Genomic DNA, 18,257 nt, shown 5'->3' on the forward strand with positions numbered 1-18,257 from the left:
TCCCTTGTATAATGGATCAGACCTTGGTGTCCTTATTCTAAGACGTTCTTGACTCTGAAGTCAAGGAACTCTTCATTAACAAGGAGACTGTCCCTTCCCTCTTCCAGAAATACGAAATGGTGATGTGGGGGGTGCAATCGGATCAACGCCATCCTGGTGTCCTTGTGGTTCCTGCTGCAGCTGGTGGAAATGGCTCCTGGGTTTGCTGCTGGCTTGGTTGCTTCTCCTTGGATTGCTTTTTGGACTCATTGCTCTGGGTAAGAAATAACTGAGGAACAAAACATTGAATTGGATAGAAAGAGAAACAGAGGGTGTAAGCTGGCAAAACAGCCAAGTACCAGAGATATCAAGCCAGAGAACTGAGGAGTACCTTCAGCTTGATGGTGACTGCTGCTAAGATACTACAAATGAACAAAAAGGATAGATAAGGAATGTAAACCTTTTATGAGAGGTTATATAGCCTTGGGGTGAGTATGATAGGAAAACTCCTGAGATTTGAGGTCTTACTTTTCCAATTCCAAAGCTGCCATATAAACTCCAGATATCCCTGCTAGAAAAAAGATGCAAAGAAGAATCTTGCAAAACTCAGTGGCCATAGCTATTTGAAAATGTTGCCTTCTCCCTGCTGTTAGATTTAGGTATTTCAGACATGCATCTGTGGCAGCATGTTCCCTAACATTTTCCTTTAACCTTCCAGCGGAAGAAGTGAGAAAGCTGAGATCTCGTGTGGAAAACCTGGAAAAAATCAATGGCGGACTCCTGACGATTAACCCAGGGAATTCAAATATAGAAAAGGATGTTTCAAGAGTAGACTTTCTTCAGGGTATTTCACCCTCCTCAACCTTCCCTTATGAAAATGAAGAGTCAGTCTGGTTGATGGTGAAGAACAGACTGAACAAGGAAGTGGAACGAGGTGAGCAGAGTCAGTCTGTGGTACTGCATGAGACCAGATTATTTAAAGGGGAGTGGGAGGATTTGCTGGCCCAAGGACCTAAAGGCCAGGGCTTTTAGAGTGCAATGAAGTCTGTCAAAAATCGTGCCCTCACCTGTCCTCACAGACAGGCTGTGCTGGAGCTCAGAGTGCTGCCACTAACACTGGTGGTGCATCTCTTAAAGCCAGCAGAAAAGGGAGAAGAAAGGAGTGGTGGGTATGCCATTCTGTGCCAGGGTGTATCGTGTTTGCTGTAGCAAGTGAGTTTTCCATTTTGAAAGAACTACACAGTAAAATGAACCCATGCTTTATTTCTCATGCTACCTTTTTTTTTTTAGCAAGGGAAGGATGATTTACTTCTGTTTAGCAGATGCCTACATTCTCCCAGCTTCAGAAGTTTCATGGATTACAGAAAGCAAGTTTCTGAGGAAACTACTTACAAAGCCATGCTGTGCTTGATAGCCTGTGCTGCCTGCAGCCTTCAAAATCTGAATAGAAGGACCCTTGTACGTGAAGAAAGTAGACATTCTGTTGTGTAATGCACTCTAACAGCCCCTTCACTTCCTGTTACAGGCTACTTCCGAGGGGAGAGAGGAGAACCTGGTGAGAAAGGTACAGCCATATAACCCTTGCCTTCCCTTAGCCTACTGCTTGGCTCTGGCAATGCATAAGTTTGGGGTGGATGTTGCTACAAGGGGCAATTGGTAGTGTGAAAGATGAAGCTGATTTACACAAAGAATCATAGAATCAGACTCATTTAGGTTGGAAAAGATCATTGAGTCCAACCCTTAACCTAACACTGCCAAGTCCACCACTAAACCATGTTCCTACATCTACACTTCTTTAAATACCTCCAGGGATGGTGACTTAACCACTTCCCTGGGCAGCCTGTTCCAATGCTTGATAACCCTTTCATGAAGAAATTTCCCTAACATTCAATCTAAACCTCCTCTGGCACAACTTGAGGCTGTTTCCTCTTGCCCTGTTGCTTGTTACTTGGGAGAAGAGACCGACCCCCACCCGCCTGCAAGCCCCTGTCAGGGAGCTGTAGAGAGCAACAAGGTCCCCCCTGAGCCTCCTCCTGGCCAGGCTGAACAGCCCCAGTTCCCTCAGCCGCTCCTCATCAGCCTTGTGCTCCAGCCCCTTCCCCAGCTCCGTTGCCCGTCTCTGGACACGCTCCAGCACCTCTGTGTCCCCTTAGAAGTGAGGGGCCCAAAGCTGAACAGGGTGTTCCAGGTGCGGCCTCACCAGCGCCCAGTACAGGGGGACGGGCACTGCCCTGGTCCTGCTACAGTGTAAAGCTAGTTTGCTGCATAAACCATAGAGGGCCCGATCTCATGCAGAACTAATACAGGAGACCCAGTCTTGCGTTGTGCCAGTGTGAAAGGCCAGATCCTGTTTGCCATTAGTGGGATGGGTCTGATTCTGCACCATTCAAGTGTGAAGTGTCCCTGCTCACCCAAAACTCCTTCATGTTTCATTGAAGGTGGGAAAGCAACTCTAAACAAAATGAATCAGTAATCATTGGAAATGTCTCCAGGATCTCCCCTGATTATTTTTTACTCTTTTCTCAGGTGACATGGGAATGCAAGGTCCCAGAGGTGAGTCTGGAGCTACCTGCTTTCTCAGGTAGATTGGCAGCCTGCCATAGGGCCTGGGTAGCAAACGAATTCTTGTTACTCCAGAAGTTAGAGAAGCTGATGCATTCTGTAGTTCAGATATTGTTGTGATGGTTGGATTTTTTGCTTTTTTTCTGGGCAAAGACAACTGTAGAATTCACAGTAGAAGAGATAACAGACCTCACTTTGAATCTAGAAACTTCTTTCACCTGGATGAAAGTCATTCCTGAACCTGAGCTCTACCTGATTTAATCACAGAGTGTTTCAGAGGATTTTGTGTGGTGTGAATGATTCAATCCATTGCATAAACACAAGGGGACCAATGTGGCTGGAGATAGTAGAACTTGTAAACACGCCAGGAACATAAATTCATTTTTATGTGAGGGTGAGAGCTGGCCAGAGTGATAAACAGGGAAGACCTGTTCCCCACTGACTGTCTATTTCTTTCTCTCTACAGGAGAGCGAGGACTCCCTGGTGTCCCAGGTGGGCAGTAATACAATTCTCCTTTGAGGGGGAGTGTTAGTAACATTATTTAGACAAGAACAAATTTTGCACTGCAAACCTAGCTGAAGGTGATTCTCTAAAGAGTCAATATTTAGCATACACTAAGTCACTTGATCAGTACCTTGGTGCTGCGCTACAGACATAGCTTAGAGACTTTTGTTACAAGCAAGGCCTTAGCCTGACTTCCACTTAGTCGAACATGCCTGATTGGGGGTTGTGAAGATCCCAACCTACCCCTGACAGAGTCCCACAGCTGCATGAGCACTTGGCCCAATTTCCTTTTGCTCTTATACGTATTGTGTTCTTCTAAAGAGATCCCTGTTCAAGTACCCACTTTTCCAAGTAATATACCCTTTACCCCAGCTGATGAGTCTCAAGGCTTCAGGTTCCCTTAATTTGCATGTTATTCTTTCATGGAACACAGACAAGGACTCTGAACACTTTGTGTGTTTTTCTTTCCAGGCATTCCTGGTCCAATTGGGCACCAAGGACCAGAAGGACCAAAAGGACAGAAAGGCAGCATGGGTAAGCATCTCTATCAATGCTGTGAGTCTCTTACAACTGATTGACACGGCATGGGAATAATGACACCAGGTTGGTGTGATCATTGCCTTCCCCCATGGAGGTGGCCACTCTTGCCCAAGGCCTCCCATAAAGACATCTTTATTTACAAGGCATTTGTTTCCTGTAGGTGATCCTGGCACAGAAGGTCCCATGGGCCAGAGAGGTCGAGAAGGGCTACCAGGGCCTCGAGGGGAGCCTGGGCCACCTGGATTTGGAGAAAAAGGAGACAGAGGTAGGGTCTAGGTGTACCATTCTTGAATAGGCAGAGATGGACAAAAGCTAGAGTATTGTCCCAATTCATAAAACACTTCAGTGGTAGAATTTTATTTGATTATTCAAATCCAGATTTCATTTCAACATTTCCCGGCACAGAAAAATCTGGCCTAAGGGATTTTTTTTCCCAAACTTAAAATCGGTAAACAAGGGTTGTTTTGGTTTTCCAGGTCTCTCAGTCATGTTTGAGTTTGGCAGAACCAAAACCACTTAGTATCAAGGTCATCTTCTTCCCTGTTATCCAAGTCACCAAAGCTGGGGGATTTATCTTGCTCATCCTAAATCCCAGTGAGATGGGGTTTTTTTCTTGGACAATGCATGCTTGTTTGGGTGTTTTGCACTGACAAGCAGATTATTCATGACACTTGCCAGAGAAAGAATAACACAAGATGGGATAATGGAAAAATGGGATCATAATTGTATTCTACAGTATCTATTCATGCTCTTATTCTGCAGGTGCTGTTGGTGAGCCAGGTCCTCCAGGGCCACCTGGTCCCCCAGGTTCTGCTGGCCTTAAAGGTAAATATGAAAATGGACAGAGAGAGCCTAGCAGACTAGTTAGGAGTAAAGGAGCACTCTAGTCTTTCTGTTTCACTTGTGTTACGCTACAGTAATCAGAAAAGTGAACTAGTAGTCCTCATTTTAGGTAAAATTTAGTTTAGTAGGTACACATAACCTTTAGGCCAATAAATTCTTGGAGATTCTTAGTGAGAATGGGGATTGGCAGGGAGGTTTCTCAAAACACAAAAAGACGTGTGATGTTTCCAGCTGTTTTTTCTCTGCTTTCAGAAATAATAAGGTAAATTCCATAGCCCTAACAGGCTTCTGACAGAGTTACAGCTCTACAGTCCATGTAACTGTGATAAAAATTGAACTATAAAAAAAATAGTCCCAACATCTCAGTCAAGATGGAAGGTTTGAATCACTTTACCTTACTTTAGGGAAAACCACTTCCTCTATGTCACAAGAACTAAGCTGTGCAGATTTGTTGTCCCAGTTTTAAGGATGCCAGTGATGCAAATTCTCACAGTAGCTGTGGGAATTCCAATCTGCTAAACACCTAGTAGATTGTGGATGCTGTGGGGCAAACCAAAAGAGATTTGTTCATTTTCTAATAGTGGTGTTACTGAAAGAAAATCCATGTTCCTTATTCACAGGTCTGATGGGTTCTCCAGGTCCACAAGGTCCTCCAGGTGAGTGCTGCATTCATTTGCTTTGGCATAGTGATTGGAGAAAACAAAACCAAGAGTGATAATTTTTCATAGTTTTTCTTCTTCAGTGATGTATAGTGGTGAGTGGGATGAATTAAACTCCCCCATCTCATTTTTTCTGCAGGTCCTCCTGGCCTGCAAGGATTTAGAGGAGAAGGTGGCCTCCCAGGTGCTAAGGGTAAGCTTCTCTTCCTTTCAGCAATTACCGCAGCAGCTGATGTGCTTTTCTAGTACTTCTCTGAGTAGCAGACTTGGTTTGAGCATGTAGCATTTTGATGCTAGGGGCAAAGAAAAGCTTAAGGCTGAAGAAAGGGGAGGGAAGCTAAACTTAATGACTGCAAGCAAATATTGAGAAATACAAGAGACACGGAGGTAATAGAGCAGTATAGGTGAGGAAACATGGTTGGATGATGGAGCTGTATTGAAGAAAAGGAATTTCCAGTTTGAGTTTGTCTGATATCAAAGAATCTGTATGATTGTTCTTGATGCATGAAGTTTCTTTCACTTCCGACATCATTATTATTCTTCAATTATCCGTGTATCTTTCAGGTGAGAAAGGAGCCACTGGAGCCCCTGGACCCAAAGGTGTGTTGATGAATTAGATATCTTTTGTGCATATTTTCTTTAGTTTCCTTTTGATATGGATACTGTCCATGGGTATTAACCCTATGCTTCTTTTGCTTTTTCTTCTGTGCTTTTGTCGGAAAGCAGATTTTATCTTCTTGGATGTAAACATTTTACAATTACACAATCTCACAGAATCCTTCCGTTTTTTGTACCGCAGGTGATCAGGGTGAGAAGGGTTCTCGTGGAATGACAGGTTAGTGGATTGTTTTCCCAGAGTAACAGCCTATCTGTTTCCAAATATGTTTCCTCTGTTTCCTGTGAGTTTCCAAATAACAGCATAGCCCAGCCATTCCCAGTTAACTTGAAAAAGGGTAATGATGTTATTTGTTAAAGGAGGGGGTTTTTTGCACCCAAGTTTTAAATAGATCCACTAATCTTGGTAGTAATCTTTGTATTTAGCTTTAGGGAAATTCTCCTTCAGAGGCTATGTATTCACATCACTTGAGCTCTTCTAATGCTCAGAGACAGTCAGTCATGAATCATAAGGCCTGAACATCCTGTCAATGCTGTTTTTCGATTGCAAAGCACCAAATATTGTTGACAGTCATAAGCTTTATCTTCACCAAGATTTGTTTGATTCATTTTCATACCATTTCACTACAGGTGAACAAGGCTCAAGAGGAGTGCCTGGTCCTCCAGGAGAGCCAGGGGCTAAAGGACCTGTAGGTGGGTAACAGAAAACAGCTGTGTTTATAGGTGTGGCAATGTCATTTCCACCTAGAGTGTGTTTCTGTGAGCACAGACAAAGAAACAACATGGGAGTGGAATCAAACTGGTTGTGATCCTAGATCTTTTCTCTAGATAGCTAAGATTAGCTTGTATACTTGGAAAAGATGTTCTACAATTAATGAATTCACTTGAAAAAGTGAATGTTTTCTGGATCTTGAGTAACTGCAGCCAAGGTTTTTTCAGACACAGTATGGTGAAAAGCCACTCTCTTGTGTTTAGGTATGTGCTCTGCTTAGGAGGAGGATGGATGGCAACTGTGATGCTACTTCAGCTGTCCCTAACAGTCTCTTTTTTTTTTTTTTTTGGACAGGACAAGCTGGCCGTGATGGACAGCCAGGTAAAAAAGGTAAGGGATTCTTTTGAGGTAGAAGTGCATGTACTTTCTGATTTGGCTGGAGGCTGATTTGTAAAAAGGGTGGGAGAAGATAGCAGCAGATTCAAGTTCTGGGATCTTGCTGTTTCAGAAGCACTGTAGAGTCAGCCATGGAGCTGAGACATACAATGGAGCCGGCTTTAAACTTGTGACAGAGTTCTTCTCACTACAGAACTCTTCTGTCATTGATGTTCACCTCCCAGACACTGAAACTGAACATGGCTAGTTGGCTATGAGGATACAATAGGTAGAAAATGCTGCAGGATGGCTGGTGGCCAAGCTTGAAAGGATTGGTAGATTGTGAGTCAGTGACTTCTGGCTTGTTAATGGTGATTATATCCCTAGGTGAACCAGGTTTTCCAGGACCCCGAGGCCCTCCAGGACCCTCTGGAGATGCAGGACAGCCAGGTAAAAGCACAGAGAACAAAAGTACTTTTTGCTCAGTTAGGAATACAGATGTCTTTGTCAACAATTTCCAGTCTTAATTTGAAGTTAAGGCTAGCAGAAGACCTTTGCATTGTAAAATGGTCATGAAAGGAAAACACACGGGGAATCTAGAGCCTTTGTGATCTCAGGATTGCATACACTGCAAACAAGAACATCAGCTGCTATGAGCCAGTTTACATACCAGGTGCTAGGCCAATATACACCACTTGTGGACTGTGTACTGTAATTTCAAGTAAATGTAATCTTTTTCTCCCTGTCTATACTTTCCCTACCTGAAATTTGTTTAGACATCTTAGAATGTTTCCTTTTTTCTGCCAGGTCTCACAGGACCCCAAGGACCACCAGGTAGGCTTTTCCACTGTGTTCCAGTTTATCAACGACACACTTTGATACGGGCTCAAAAAAACCTTGTACTTTTCCCTCTGCGCTGCTTGGGGCTTCCAGAGAGATATCCCAAGGTTTCTGCATCTCCTTTGGGTATTGAGTATTGAGACAGGTTTTGTGGTTGTTGTGTAACCTTTGAGCAATTCAGGGCCTTGGACTGTTGAAAATATGCCTCTTCCTAAAACATAGTTTGCAACAAATAAGATGTTTCAGTTCCCTGTGCATCACTGGAAAGTCCTAATCAGCAGCAGAAACAGAGGGGAGAGGATGTAGCAACAGAGGTGGAAACAGAGGATGTGATGTCTCCAAGCAGAGGCAGTTTGGGGAGCAAGTCACCAGGGAATTTATCCAGGAGCCTCAGGACAGGGAGCAGTACCTGCAAGGAGCTACAGATAAATCCAGGGAGCAGTGCTGTCATCCAGGGAGCAGTGAGAGAAGGGAAGTCCTTATCTGTTCCCAGAGATGCTACCAGCTCAGTCTACAGTCCACTGTGAATTCTTCCACTTGCTGTCAGGGACCTGCTCGTAAATGCTGATAGCCAGGGTCTTGAGTAGGGAACTCTTTCCATAAATCCACAAGTGAAACTCAACTGGGCTACCTAGAAAATATAAAGCAGACAATATTTGTACTAACCATTTAAAAATGTTTGTCTACCTCATATCAGGACTTCCAGGGAGCCCAGGCCGACCAGGGTCTAAAGGTGAGTTTTGTTTCTTTCCTAATACTCATTTTCTCTCTAAGCACGTCATTTTAGGGAGGGTTAGCCGCTCTGCTGACCAGTCCCTGAATCAACAGTGGCATCTAGTGGCTTTGGGAAGGGAAGGTCTGAGAAACAGCTGCTAGCCAAAGCCCCCCTGAGCACACACAAAGGCAGGGCATCTGCTGAGGCACTCAGCATGACAGTTCTCCTGTGAGAAAACCTTAGCAAACGTGGTTCTGCCCTGAGCAGCCCTGGTGGCTGCAATGTAAGACGTGTGTCTGCCTCGGATAAATTAAGGCTGTTTGCCTGTGCTGGCAGATGTAGTGCTTGGGAAGTTGATCAGAGGATCTCTCTGGATTAGCCGAACTCTGTTGTTTCCCCCATGACCTTCTAGTGCTATGACTTCTCAGACAGGAGATCAAGGGTAAAGAGAACAGAAATCCCGTGCTTAATAAGACGATGTCATTGAGCTAGTGACAAATCTTCCCCAAAAAAGAAGTTCATCTTTTGTTGCTTTGTTTCCTTAGGAGAACCTGGAGCTCCAGGAACAGTCGTAAGTGCTGGTATGTAGTGCTGTGAGAGTTCAAACACTTCTGCTTTTGGAGGATTTTCTCTTTTTTTTGTTATGCCTCCTAAATACATTTTGACTGTGTGTCAGACTAGTACTGGGACTCCCTGTGTTGGGAGCATACATATGCTATAGATGTGAGATTCCTGAAGGATAGATTTGTTACACGTTTGCTGGATGCATGCATATATGTGTTTGTGTTTCAGAGGGTTCGTCAACTATTGCTCTGCCAGGCCCACCAGGTCCCCCAGGCCCAGCTGGCCCTGCTGGACCCCCAGGTGTTCCAGGTGAGGCAGCTGCTCCTCTGCTGTGCTTTTTGCAGGCAGCTTACACTACTGTGCCACTAGTTCTCAATTTAATGTGTAATGCTTATTGTCTCTGCCAGGCTGGCCTGTCTGAGAGGCAAGATTGCTCAGGCAGGACTCATGGTCCTCACCCTCCCCTGCAGAAAGACCAAGATCTCAGGCTGAGTTAGAAAGGCAGCAGCCTCAAGGAAGAAATGGGATATGATCGTGGGAGGGGGGAGGACAGAAGAGAGGGCTGAGAAGATGAAGAAAATGGGAACGCTGTTCTGGTCCACACACAGAGACTCTGGCTATGCCCGAGCTTGGTCCTGAGACTCCTCTGCCCCAGGTCAGACGCTGCCCTCCAGCACGCTGGTGTCAGGCAGCAGGGTTCCTGAGCCCTGGGTCTCCTCCCAGCTGTATAGTTGGAGCTAATCCTGGGGCTGGTTTGGTAGAGCTAGCCTTGATTTGCAGCGGGGAATGCGAGAGGAGGGTTAGGCCTATTCCATTTCTATTGTGGTTGGTGACATTTCCCCAGTCTAAGAGGCACCAAGCACTTTAATTGCCACGTGATGGAAAATAAGTCTCTTCTCTGGAGCTTCAAGTAATACATGGGACATTGATTAATTCATACCCCATAGCAATTCCATTTACTTGTGCAGACAAATACTTTATTCGATAGTCTTCGCTCTTATAAAAGACCTATTGATTCTTTGCCCCTACTGTCAAATACAACCAGGAAAATCTAATGCACTCTATTTTTTCCCCTTTGAAACCAGGTCCTGTTGGACCAGCTGGTCTCCCTGGACAGCAAGGTACCGTTCTCCATCAGCTTTGATTCTGCTTCTTAAGAGAATGGAATTCATTAGTTTTCCTTTGTTTCTAATTCTCTCAGCCCTTGGTACAATCCCTCTCTTTTTTATTTGCAGATTTCTTCCTTTCAGTTCATTTTGCTGCATTATTTTGGTTTAATTAATCTTGTGAAGAATTTCTATTCTTTTTTTCTTTCCCGGGGGAAGAAGAGGGATGGTAAGAGCCAGTGTGATGTGGATGCTGCAAATATATTTTTTTTTTCCTTATGTTATTCTTTCCGGAGGCTGGTATTTCTCAGGCACTTCACAAATGCAGTTGCCTTTTTGTGGTAGGAAATCTAGTCCAGCTGGATACCTCCTGCCATTTTGAAAGGTGGGAAAACAAGCTATGGGTATCATGTCACTGTGAAGCCACTGCCAACTGGACAGACATCTCTTTGGAAGGCCCTGAACAGAGCTGGCTCCTAAGAACCTTTCTTCGCCATTTTTCTATGATCCTGTTAAGAGCAAATTGTGCAGTAATTTCCACATTTGAATACAGTGTCCCTCAGAGCCAGGGACTGAGTTCATGCTCCCAGGGCACATAAGCAAAATCTGAACCTGTTGTCAAGGAGGTGAGGAGTGGGTGCAAAACGTCACCTTCTCTCAGGTATATAATTCGCTTTCTCTCTCTCTCTTTTTTTTTTTTTTTTTTTTTTTTAATCCCTGAAAAAGGTCTACGGGGCGAGAAGGGATCCCCAGGTGAAGCTGTGATAGAAACTATCAAAACAGAAGTCTCATCATTAGCATCTCAAAGTAAGTGGGCCTGCCTTTCCAGTCCTTTGCCTGGAGAGGTGCCAGAGACCTGAAGGCCTGTTCACAGCTAGTAGGAGATGCCTCTGCCTCTTTCCCCTCAACCTGACTAGGAGAAGTGTGTGTGTGCATGTTTGATGGTAGGACAGCAATTCCAGCACCCCTTCTGCCCTCCTCATCTGTGCATCCCAAAGTGCTTTCAAAAGGTGGCTTCAGGCCCATGTCACAGAGAGGAAAGCTAAGGAATGGTGACAGGTGAACAGTCCCTACCAGCAGAGGTGGTCACAGAGCTGTGAGGTTACCCTGGCCTTTTAGCCACTGTGTTTAGCACAGGGCAGTTCCCTATGTAATACAACCACAGAGCCATCTGTAAGAGGAGAACCATTTTGGAAAGGCGTGTTAATCTGAGCAACGGAAATCAAAACCTATCTGTGAATTAGAGGATGAATTCACAGGGGAGCAAATGCTATTTTAAGATTAAAATAAGTGGAGCAGAACAGAATGGTTTAGTAGCATCCCAGGGAAAGTGTTTGCTTGCTCTATGCAATTCTAGATGTGTGTGTGGTGCACTTACAGTCAGTAATCCTAGGGTCTGGGACCTCTGCAAGTGTGCAGGAGAGGCAAGGTAGAGGAGGGCATAAAATCATAAAATGGTCCTTGCCTGATCACCATCTGAATGGGGTCATGTAGATCCAAACCATGCTTCAGTACTGTCCCATCCCCCATTTAGAAGTCTTGGATCTCAGCATCACTGAACTTTGAGTTTGTGCCTCAGCCTGGAGGTGAGGATACATCTCCAATCAAGATAGCACGGTGCAACTACACGTTAAATAATGGCTGCATAACGCTCTCCTTCCAAAACTTGCCCCTCTTTCAAAGAATCTTTCCTCTCCTTGAAAGTTCTTTCCCTCCTTCTCTAGCCTTTGAGTCCTTTGCTGTTTCCTTCAGCAGCCATTACTCTCCAGAGAGATCTCAGCACTGTATTTTGCTTCACATCCTAACCTGCATGCTGGCAACTGAACACCTCTCTCCCCTCTCTGCCTCAGCTTTGGCTTAGGTCACCAAGGTCCTGCCTTAGTCCACTTTTGTAATAATTTGTTTCCACAGCAGCAGTAGCTCCACAGCAACAATTTTGCTTTTTTTGTGTGTGTTTCATTTGCACAGTGCTTGCAGATTTACAAGGGCGAGCAGGACCACCAGGTCCCCCTGGGCCACCAGGTATGTAATATAGCAGAGCTCTGTACATAAGCCGGGGGATGCTAACACACATGGCACCTTTCTGAGCCATGCAGTTTGCTGATTGTTGGAAGAAGGGTTTGCCGGAGTCAAGAAGACGCTCAATATGAGTTATGCATCTTGCTCAACTTTGTTAGTTTCTAACACTACTTATATAGAACCGATACACATGCATATTCGTAAAGCAGAAATATAATTGGTTAGTAGTCTCTAAACACGCGCAGTTCTCACACCCCTAATTATCATGACTAAAATAAGCATTCTATCCATGTAGCTAATTGTGTTGCTGTGCTTCAGCCTTGTAGTTTGTTACTCCCTATTTTCCCATACCGGTCCCTATCTTTCTTGGCCCTGCACCTGCTTTCCCAGCAGCTGTATCTTGTTACAGCCACGGCCTGTTGGCACAACATAATGACTTGGTCTCAGGATTCAAGAATAGCTCGAGGCTACCTTTCTTGTTAACTTCAGCACAGCAACTTCAGTACAATTCCGATTACAGGCCTATTCTAATACCAGGCCTGGATTGTGCAGATCTTCAGAGATTCTAAGGCCATGCTTCTGCAGCCATTCTTCTGCAGCTGATTAAATATTCTATAATACCCCCATTTCTTTTGTCATCAGGTGAATCTGTGCAGGGACCCCCAGGACCTCGTGGCCCCCCAGGTAAGAGCTTGTTTCTCTGAAACAAACTTGGAAAGTGGGAATTTTTTCCAGTGCCTCTATCCTGTGACTTGTGGTGTCCCAGGTGCAATCTTGGCTGACTTTACTGGAAGCAGAATTTCACACAGTCGGTTCCTACTAACACAATTTCACTGCAATACGGTTTCACAGCAGCAAGATGCTGCCCAAGAGAGGAGATTTGCTTTAGCAGAGGTTTGCTAGTCAGAGTAGTAATTCATTAAAGCCATACTTTTGGGGAAGACACCCTATATGTCTTACTTCCCAAAGGAGGTAACTGCATTCAATTCTGTCTTTACTACTTACTTGTCCAGCTTTGGCTTCCAGCTGGGGACAGATGGAATGGTTCTTATCATGAGGAACATATCCCCGCTCCACTTCCTGTAGCACAGATTTCCTTTTCACAGCCAAGAGAGGGGAGGTGCAGGAGAACATGAGACAGGAGCGTAATCCCATTCCTTGCTCAGTAGTGAAGGGAAGAAGGTCAGGTGTGTGATGAATTGAACCTTCCCTTTCGATGTAGTGAAGGCTGGCTGGGGTAGGCACTCTGTCCCACAAAGAAAGGAGATCCTTTGTTGTGTGCATGCAGTGGTGGCAAAAGATAATGAAAAATAAGTAACAAACAGGGATAGATGTGTGTAAAGAAAACAATAATACTAGCCTACACTTGGAAATACTTGAGCTGCAGCCATGGCTGGAGATGTAGCAGCTCTGACATGCATGTATGTACATTGCTGAGGGTCATCCTTCCTGAAGTCCTTTTGTCTCCCTTTTGCCTAGGAGAAGGATTGCCAGGGCCTCCAGGCCCACCAGGGAGACCAGGATCTTCCACGTCCACCTCAGGTTGGTTCTTTTCCTCAGTACCTTGCCTGTGCCCTGGGAATGTCCTGACTGTTAGGGTTCCAGGGAGCACATCCTTGGCTAGGACCAGCTGGAGCCAGAGGAAACTTGTGTCATGTCCTGTCACATGTCATCAAAAAAACTTTTTGTTCTTATTACAGAAACATTCCTCACAGGCCCACCAGGTCCACCAGGCCCACCAGGCCCGAAGGGAGACCGAGGTGGGTATAGCCTGTATCCTCACGATACTAGATGGATCTCAGCACCTCAGACTGAAAAGAAGGAAGGAAGGGCTTGGAAGCAGAAAGCATTCTGCCTTGTTGTGGCTGTAAGAAAGCTAGCACAGTGGTCACTAAATAGGACTCCAGCCTGCTGCCATAAAACAAGTCAGTCTGTCGCAGAAGTTTATTAGCCTCCAGTACTTGTCTCAAGGCAATTGCTGTATTCATATCCCAGCTTTGCAAGCCCATTAGATCCTGTAACATTCAGAGCTTCAGATTTGCCGTTAAAGGGGAAGAATCTTTTTGCAGCCAGGCAGGACTTGGCTAAGCCAGTGCAAGGAGGTAGTCCTGTGAAACGTAGCTCAGCTCTCAGCCGGCAGGAAAACCTACTCCCTTTACCCATTTTTGCCCTGCCAATTGAAGGCCATGATAATATTCTGCAGTGTGGGCTGGGATGTTGCAGATCAGAACAAAGCAAATGCTAACACCGGTCCTCTGCTCCCCTGTTCACAGGCGAACCAGGTCCACGAGGATTCACAGGTAAGACTTCCAGGATATATCGGTGGGGTGCAGGGTAGCTTGTCTCTGTATATGACTGCTCCTCCATTTCTGTGTCCCATGCAGGAGAACCGGGTGAACCTGGCCTTCCAGCATTCTCCTCTCATGGTCAGTCTGTGTCCTCTTTCCTCCTTTGAATTCGTTGTCCCTAGGCTGAAACCAGGGGGCAAAATCCTGCTCTACCGATACTAGCTTAGTTTTAGTGGAGCCAGGATTTTGTCTACACATTTTATTCCTGTGAATCTCTGATTCTCTTTCTGTAATTGGCAGGTGACAGAGTCACTATTCAAGGACGTCCAGGACTTCCTGGCCCACCAGGCCCACCTGGACCCAAAGGTGAAGTTAAAAATCTTCTTTCTTTCTTTCTTTACTGGTGGCCTCACACAGCCAAGAGTGTTTGAGACTAAAGGATGGAGCAACCGGGTCCTTTGGGAACTACAGTTGTGCCCACCTCTGCCTTTTCAGGCAGAGCAGGACCATGGCAATAGAATTGCTCTGAGTATAAAGCACACGGGCAGGTCACAGAAGGCTCAGGAGAGCTACTGTGGCCTCTTCCTTCTGCTGTTCCACAACAAGCTGCTAACTCATGATAGTAATTACAAGGGCTAGCTAGTGGGCTTCTCTGACAACATGTAACTCAACTGTTTTACCCGACCAAGTATGCAACATGCAGTGACACCCAGTACAATTGTCTGTCTCTCTCCCTCTGGTTTCCAGGTGATGCAGGTGTCCCAGGTGCTCCTGGCATCCCAGGAGCATCTCGAGGTAAGAGGCCAGACCCCCGTTGTTCTGATACTATCAAGAAATGCTGACATCCTGGTAGAGATTTTGAAAAAGCTCCTTTTGGGTTTTACAAGTGTGGGTGCTGATCTAATGCTGTTGGGATCTGTTGGGATTTCAAAACCTCTTTTTGCACAGCCTGACTTCAGATAGACAATTTAAGAATTGCAGGTTTTCTGTTTCCAGCTTGCTGGGAATCTTTTGAGCCATTTTTTCCTCATGGGACATAAAAGAAAGGGATTCCAGGTTGGCTAACCATGTTGCACAAGGGATTAGGAAAGCTGCGTTGAACCTTCTAGTGGAAAAACTTCTGATAAGAACAAAAGTGCTGTTTGCTCTGTTTTACTTACCCTCATGTAGATCCATGTGAATTAAGCTGCTTTCATTCTGAGTAAGAGCATCTCTGTATGCAGGGTATTAATGCAGTTTCAGAAAAAGTGTGTATGGGTCAACTTAAGTGTCCGTGTAAACAAGCCCTCGGCTTCTCCACATCATGTCCTAGGAACACTACTTCAGGGTTCTGGGAAGACAGACACAAAGAGCATGAGGTGTCACTAGACGCCATGGTGCCAGGAGTCACACTGGGCCCACCTGTATCTTGATGGAGATGAATGAGGAGGTCCTTGAGCTGGTGCTGCCCGGGCTGGCTGGGATTGGGAGCAGCAGGACAGTGAGTTCAGCCTAATGAGCTGGAGTGCTTTATGGATCTCCATCTGTATTTCTGCACAGCATTGCACTCTGGTGCACAAACTGACCAGGTCTGTCAGTACGAAGCCAGGGAGGTCTTGGCAGAGCTGCTCAGGCTGAATTACAAGATGCCAGATTAGTTGAAGACATTATACTGCCTAATAGCTCACCCTTAGACTGTGTTTAGAGATAGAGGGAAGCCCCTCCATAGTCCATTCCTAAGGCTTTTTCTAGATCTGTGGGAAGGGCTCACTGCAAGCACACTTTAGATTGCTTGTTCTAATGCAACCATGCCGAAACAACTCCTTCTCCCTACAATACTTTCTGTAGGCGGATCCAGACAAATTCAGGGACCCCCTGGACCTCCCGGGCCACCTGGACCTCCCGGTCCAGGCGGAAGTTCATCTCAAGAGATTCAGCAGTATGTCACTGACTACCTGAAGAGTAAGTATAATGAGATTTTGCTACAGATCAGCAGATGCATGCCTCAAACTCTTTTGCTCCCCGAACCCCTTTGTCACTCTCCCTTCAGCAACAGCAGCCCTGCTGCTCTGGGATTATTTCTGTTGAATGCTGTGAAGTGCTGTTGCCCACTGTGGCCTCTGCAGAACTGTCCTGTCGGTCTGCTTTTTGCCAGGGCAAGAGGGTTCAGTAATTGTGCACGTGGCTGTTACCTTCCCTCTAGTGATGTGGATGTATCTTGGGCTTCCTACCTAGGTGACAATGTAAGGCATTATTTGACTGGTGCCCAAGGCCCGCCAGGCCCTCCAGGCCCACCTGGAATCATCACTACTGCAGATGGGACGAGCTTGGATTATGGGGAGCTGGCTACCCGCGTTATGAGCTATATGACAAGTAAGCACCCCGTCGGTAAGCTCTGTACTGAGTCGCTGTCTTGGCTGAGCTTGTGCAACACTTAGGAGGTGAGAACCAGAGGAGGAACAACAGGCTTTAAATAGCAGCACCCCAACCCTGTTATTCATCTTCTGCAGTCTTGGCCCAGGACTCCACACAGCTGAGGCGGTCTCTGGGCCTTGTCCCATTTTAATGGTTCAAATAAATAACAGTTGCTTCTGTTTAAGAAGTCTCACATTAAACGTTAGCTGTTAGACCCTGTAATGTTCCCAAGACCCAAACAGAGGTGACTCTTTGGTGTATGTGGTCTCAAGTGTTCTGGGACTGTCTTGTATGCTTGGGGCTGTCCTAAAGTAGATGAAATTCCCAGAGCTTTTGGAAGTAGCCTGAAATCTTAAGTCAGAAGAGCACAGACCACGCAGCTTTTGAGACAACCAGGATGTGTGAGACAGCAACTGCTTCATGGTTGGGTGCATGGGAAGCCCATTCCACCAGTTCAACTGCATTAGTTCAGCTTTCCTTTGTCCCTGCCTGACCCATCTTCACCTTGTGTCTCACCCTGCCTGATGTAAAACCTTTTCACTCCCACAGGCTCTTCAGATCACTATCAGTCATTTGCCAGTTCAGTATCAACTACATCCGTTTTGTACCGAGAACTTCTGGACATGCTGCAGAGTAAGTGACCCTCCAAGGAAACATGGGGGATGGAGGGAAAGCATCCCAGTAGCCTGGAGATCTGCCCTTCCCTTCCAGTCTCCTGCCTCCAGCTGGAGTTACCAGCAGCTGCTTTGGAGAGCAAAGGCCTGCCATAGCTGCTGCTGAGCGTCCTGCAATGTCTCCTTCCAAGTCCTCTGAGACAGATTTGCGTCTTGTACTGGACAGATTGCATGCTTTCCAGAAGCTGTGGTTGCAACTCTTCAGTTTCTCACTTTGTCCCCTCCCTTCCCCTCCTTGGCTCTCTAGGTGGCACCTGCCTATGTCCCTTCTTTTCCGTAATTCCCCGCAATGTTCCCCAACCTCCCACTAAACCTTGGACTTCTACCTTCCAGCTCTCCCACTCTCTTGGGGTTCCCCCCATTCCTTCTTACCCACCCCAAAGCTTTGCTGTGTCTTTGTTCATAAAGTGAGTAGGATACCCAGCCCTGTATTCTTTCCTATGCACACTCTTACTGTGGGCTAACAGATAAATCACCAGGATGTCATTTTGCTGTGCCTTAAGGTGTAGATGCTGCTGGCCAATACTGCATTCCTCCTGTGTGCTGCAGTGGAGACTCAGATTCCATATTCCAAACAGACAAATGGCTGCTGAATTGCCACGGACCTCAGCACGGTCCTTCCCAGCTAAGCCACTTCTTATTCCCTTTATCAAAGATATTGTCCAGAGTATCCTGAAGAAACAGAGCAAAATGACGTCCCTATAGCAATCCAAGTTCTCATCCTCCTCATACCCTGGGTTGTAGGAGGTTCCCAGCCCTGTCACAAATGTTTCTGGCACCATACAGGGGGCAGTTCACATTCAGAACAGGAGGAGGGGAAAGGAGCTTTGCATCCATAGGTTTTGATGGTCTCCTTAGTGGTGGGGG

The 18,257-nt window shown here is 45.9% G+C and overlaps 1 protein-coding gene across 1 annotated transcript in view; it reads left to right on the top strand.

The window, feature by feature from the left end:
- The window catches only part of COL17A1 (collagen type XVII alpha 1 chain), a 38,612-nt gene that overhangs the window by 13,293 nt on the left and 7,062 nt on the right, over positions 1–18,257 (top strand). The window contains exons 16-47 of the mRNA XM_014278421.3: positions 108–257; positions 698–913; positions 1,505–1,543; positions 2,506–2,532; positions 3,008–3,034; positions 3,518–3,580; positions 3,747–3,856; positions 4,363–4,411; positions 5,050–5,085; positions 5,228–5,281; positions 5,653–5,688; positions 5,888–5,923; positions 6,334–6,396; positions 6,770–6,805; positions 7,178–7,240; positions 7,598–7,624; positions 8,328–8,363; positions 8,891–8,926; positions 9,138–9,218; positions 9,995–10,030; positions 10,742–10,822; positions 11,984–12,037; positions 12,677–12,718; positions 13,520–13,576; positions 13,735–13,794; positions 14,308–14,334; positions 14,419–14,460; positions 14,623–14,688; positions 15,070–15,117; positions 16,150–16,263; positions 16,537–16,674; positions 17,266–17,349. Of these exons, the coding sequence (XP_014133896.2) occupies positions 108–257; positions 698–913; positions 1,505–1,543; positions 2,506–2,532; positions 3,008–3,034; positions 3,518–3,580; positions 3,747–3,856; positions 4,363–4,411; positions 5,050–5,085; positions 5,228–5,281; positions 5,653–5,688; positions 5,888–5,923; positions 6,334–6,396; positions 6,770–6,805; positions 7,178–7,240; positions 7,598–7,624; positions 8,328–8,363; positions 8,891–8,926; positions 9,138–9,218; positions 9,995–10,030; positions 10,742–10,822; positions 11,984–12,037; positions 12,677–12,718; positions 13,520–13,576; positions 13,735–13,794; positions 14,308–14,334; positions 14,419–14,460; positions 14,623–14,688; positions 15,070–15,117; positions 16,150–16,263; positions 16,537–16,674; positions 17,266–17,349 (2,034 nt within the window). The remainder of the gene's footprint in view (positions 1–107; positions 258–697; positions 914–1,504; positions 1,544–2,505; positions 2,533–3,007; positions 3,035–3,517; positions 3,581–3,746; positions 3,857–4,362; positions 4,412–5,049; positions 5,086–5,227; positions 5,282–5,652; positions 5,689–5,887; positions 5,924–6,333; positions 6,397–6,769; positions 6,806–7,177; positions 7,241–7,597; positions 7,625–8,327; positions 8,364–8,890; positions 8,927–9,137; positions 9,219–9,994; positions 10,031–10,741; positions 10,823–11,983; positions 12,038–12,676; positions 12,719–13,519; positions 13,577–13,734; positions 13,795–14,307; positions 14,335–14,418; positions 14,461–14,622; positions 14,689–15,069; positions 15,118–16,149; positions 16,264–16,536; positions 16,675–17,265; positions 17,350–18,257) is intronic.

The sequence above is a fragment of the Falco cherrug genome, chromosome 9 (genome assembly GCF_023634085.1).
Source record: "Falco cherrug isolate bFalChe1 chromosome 9, bFalChe1.pri, whole genome shotgun sequence".
NCBI lineage: Eukaryota > Metazoa > Chordata > Aves > Falconiformes > Falconidae > Falco > Falco cherrug.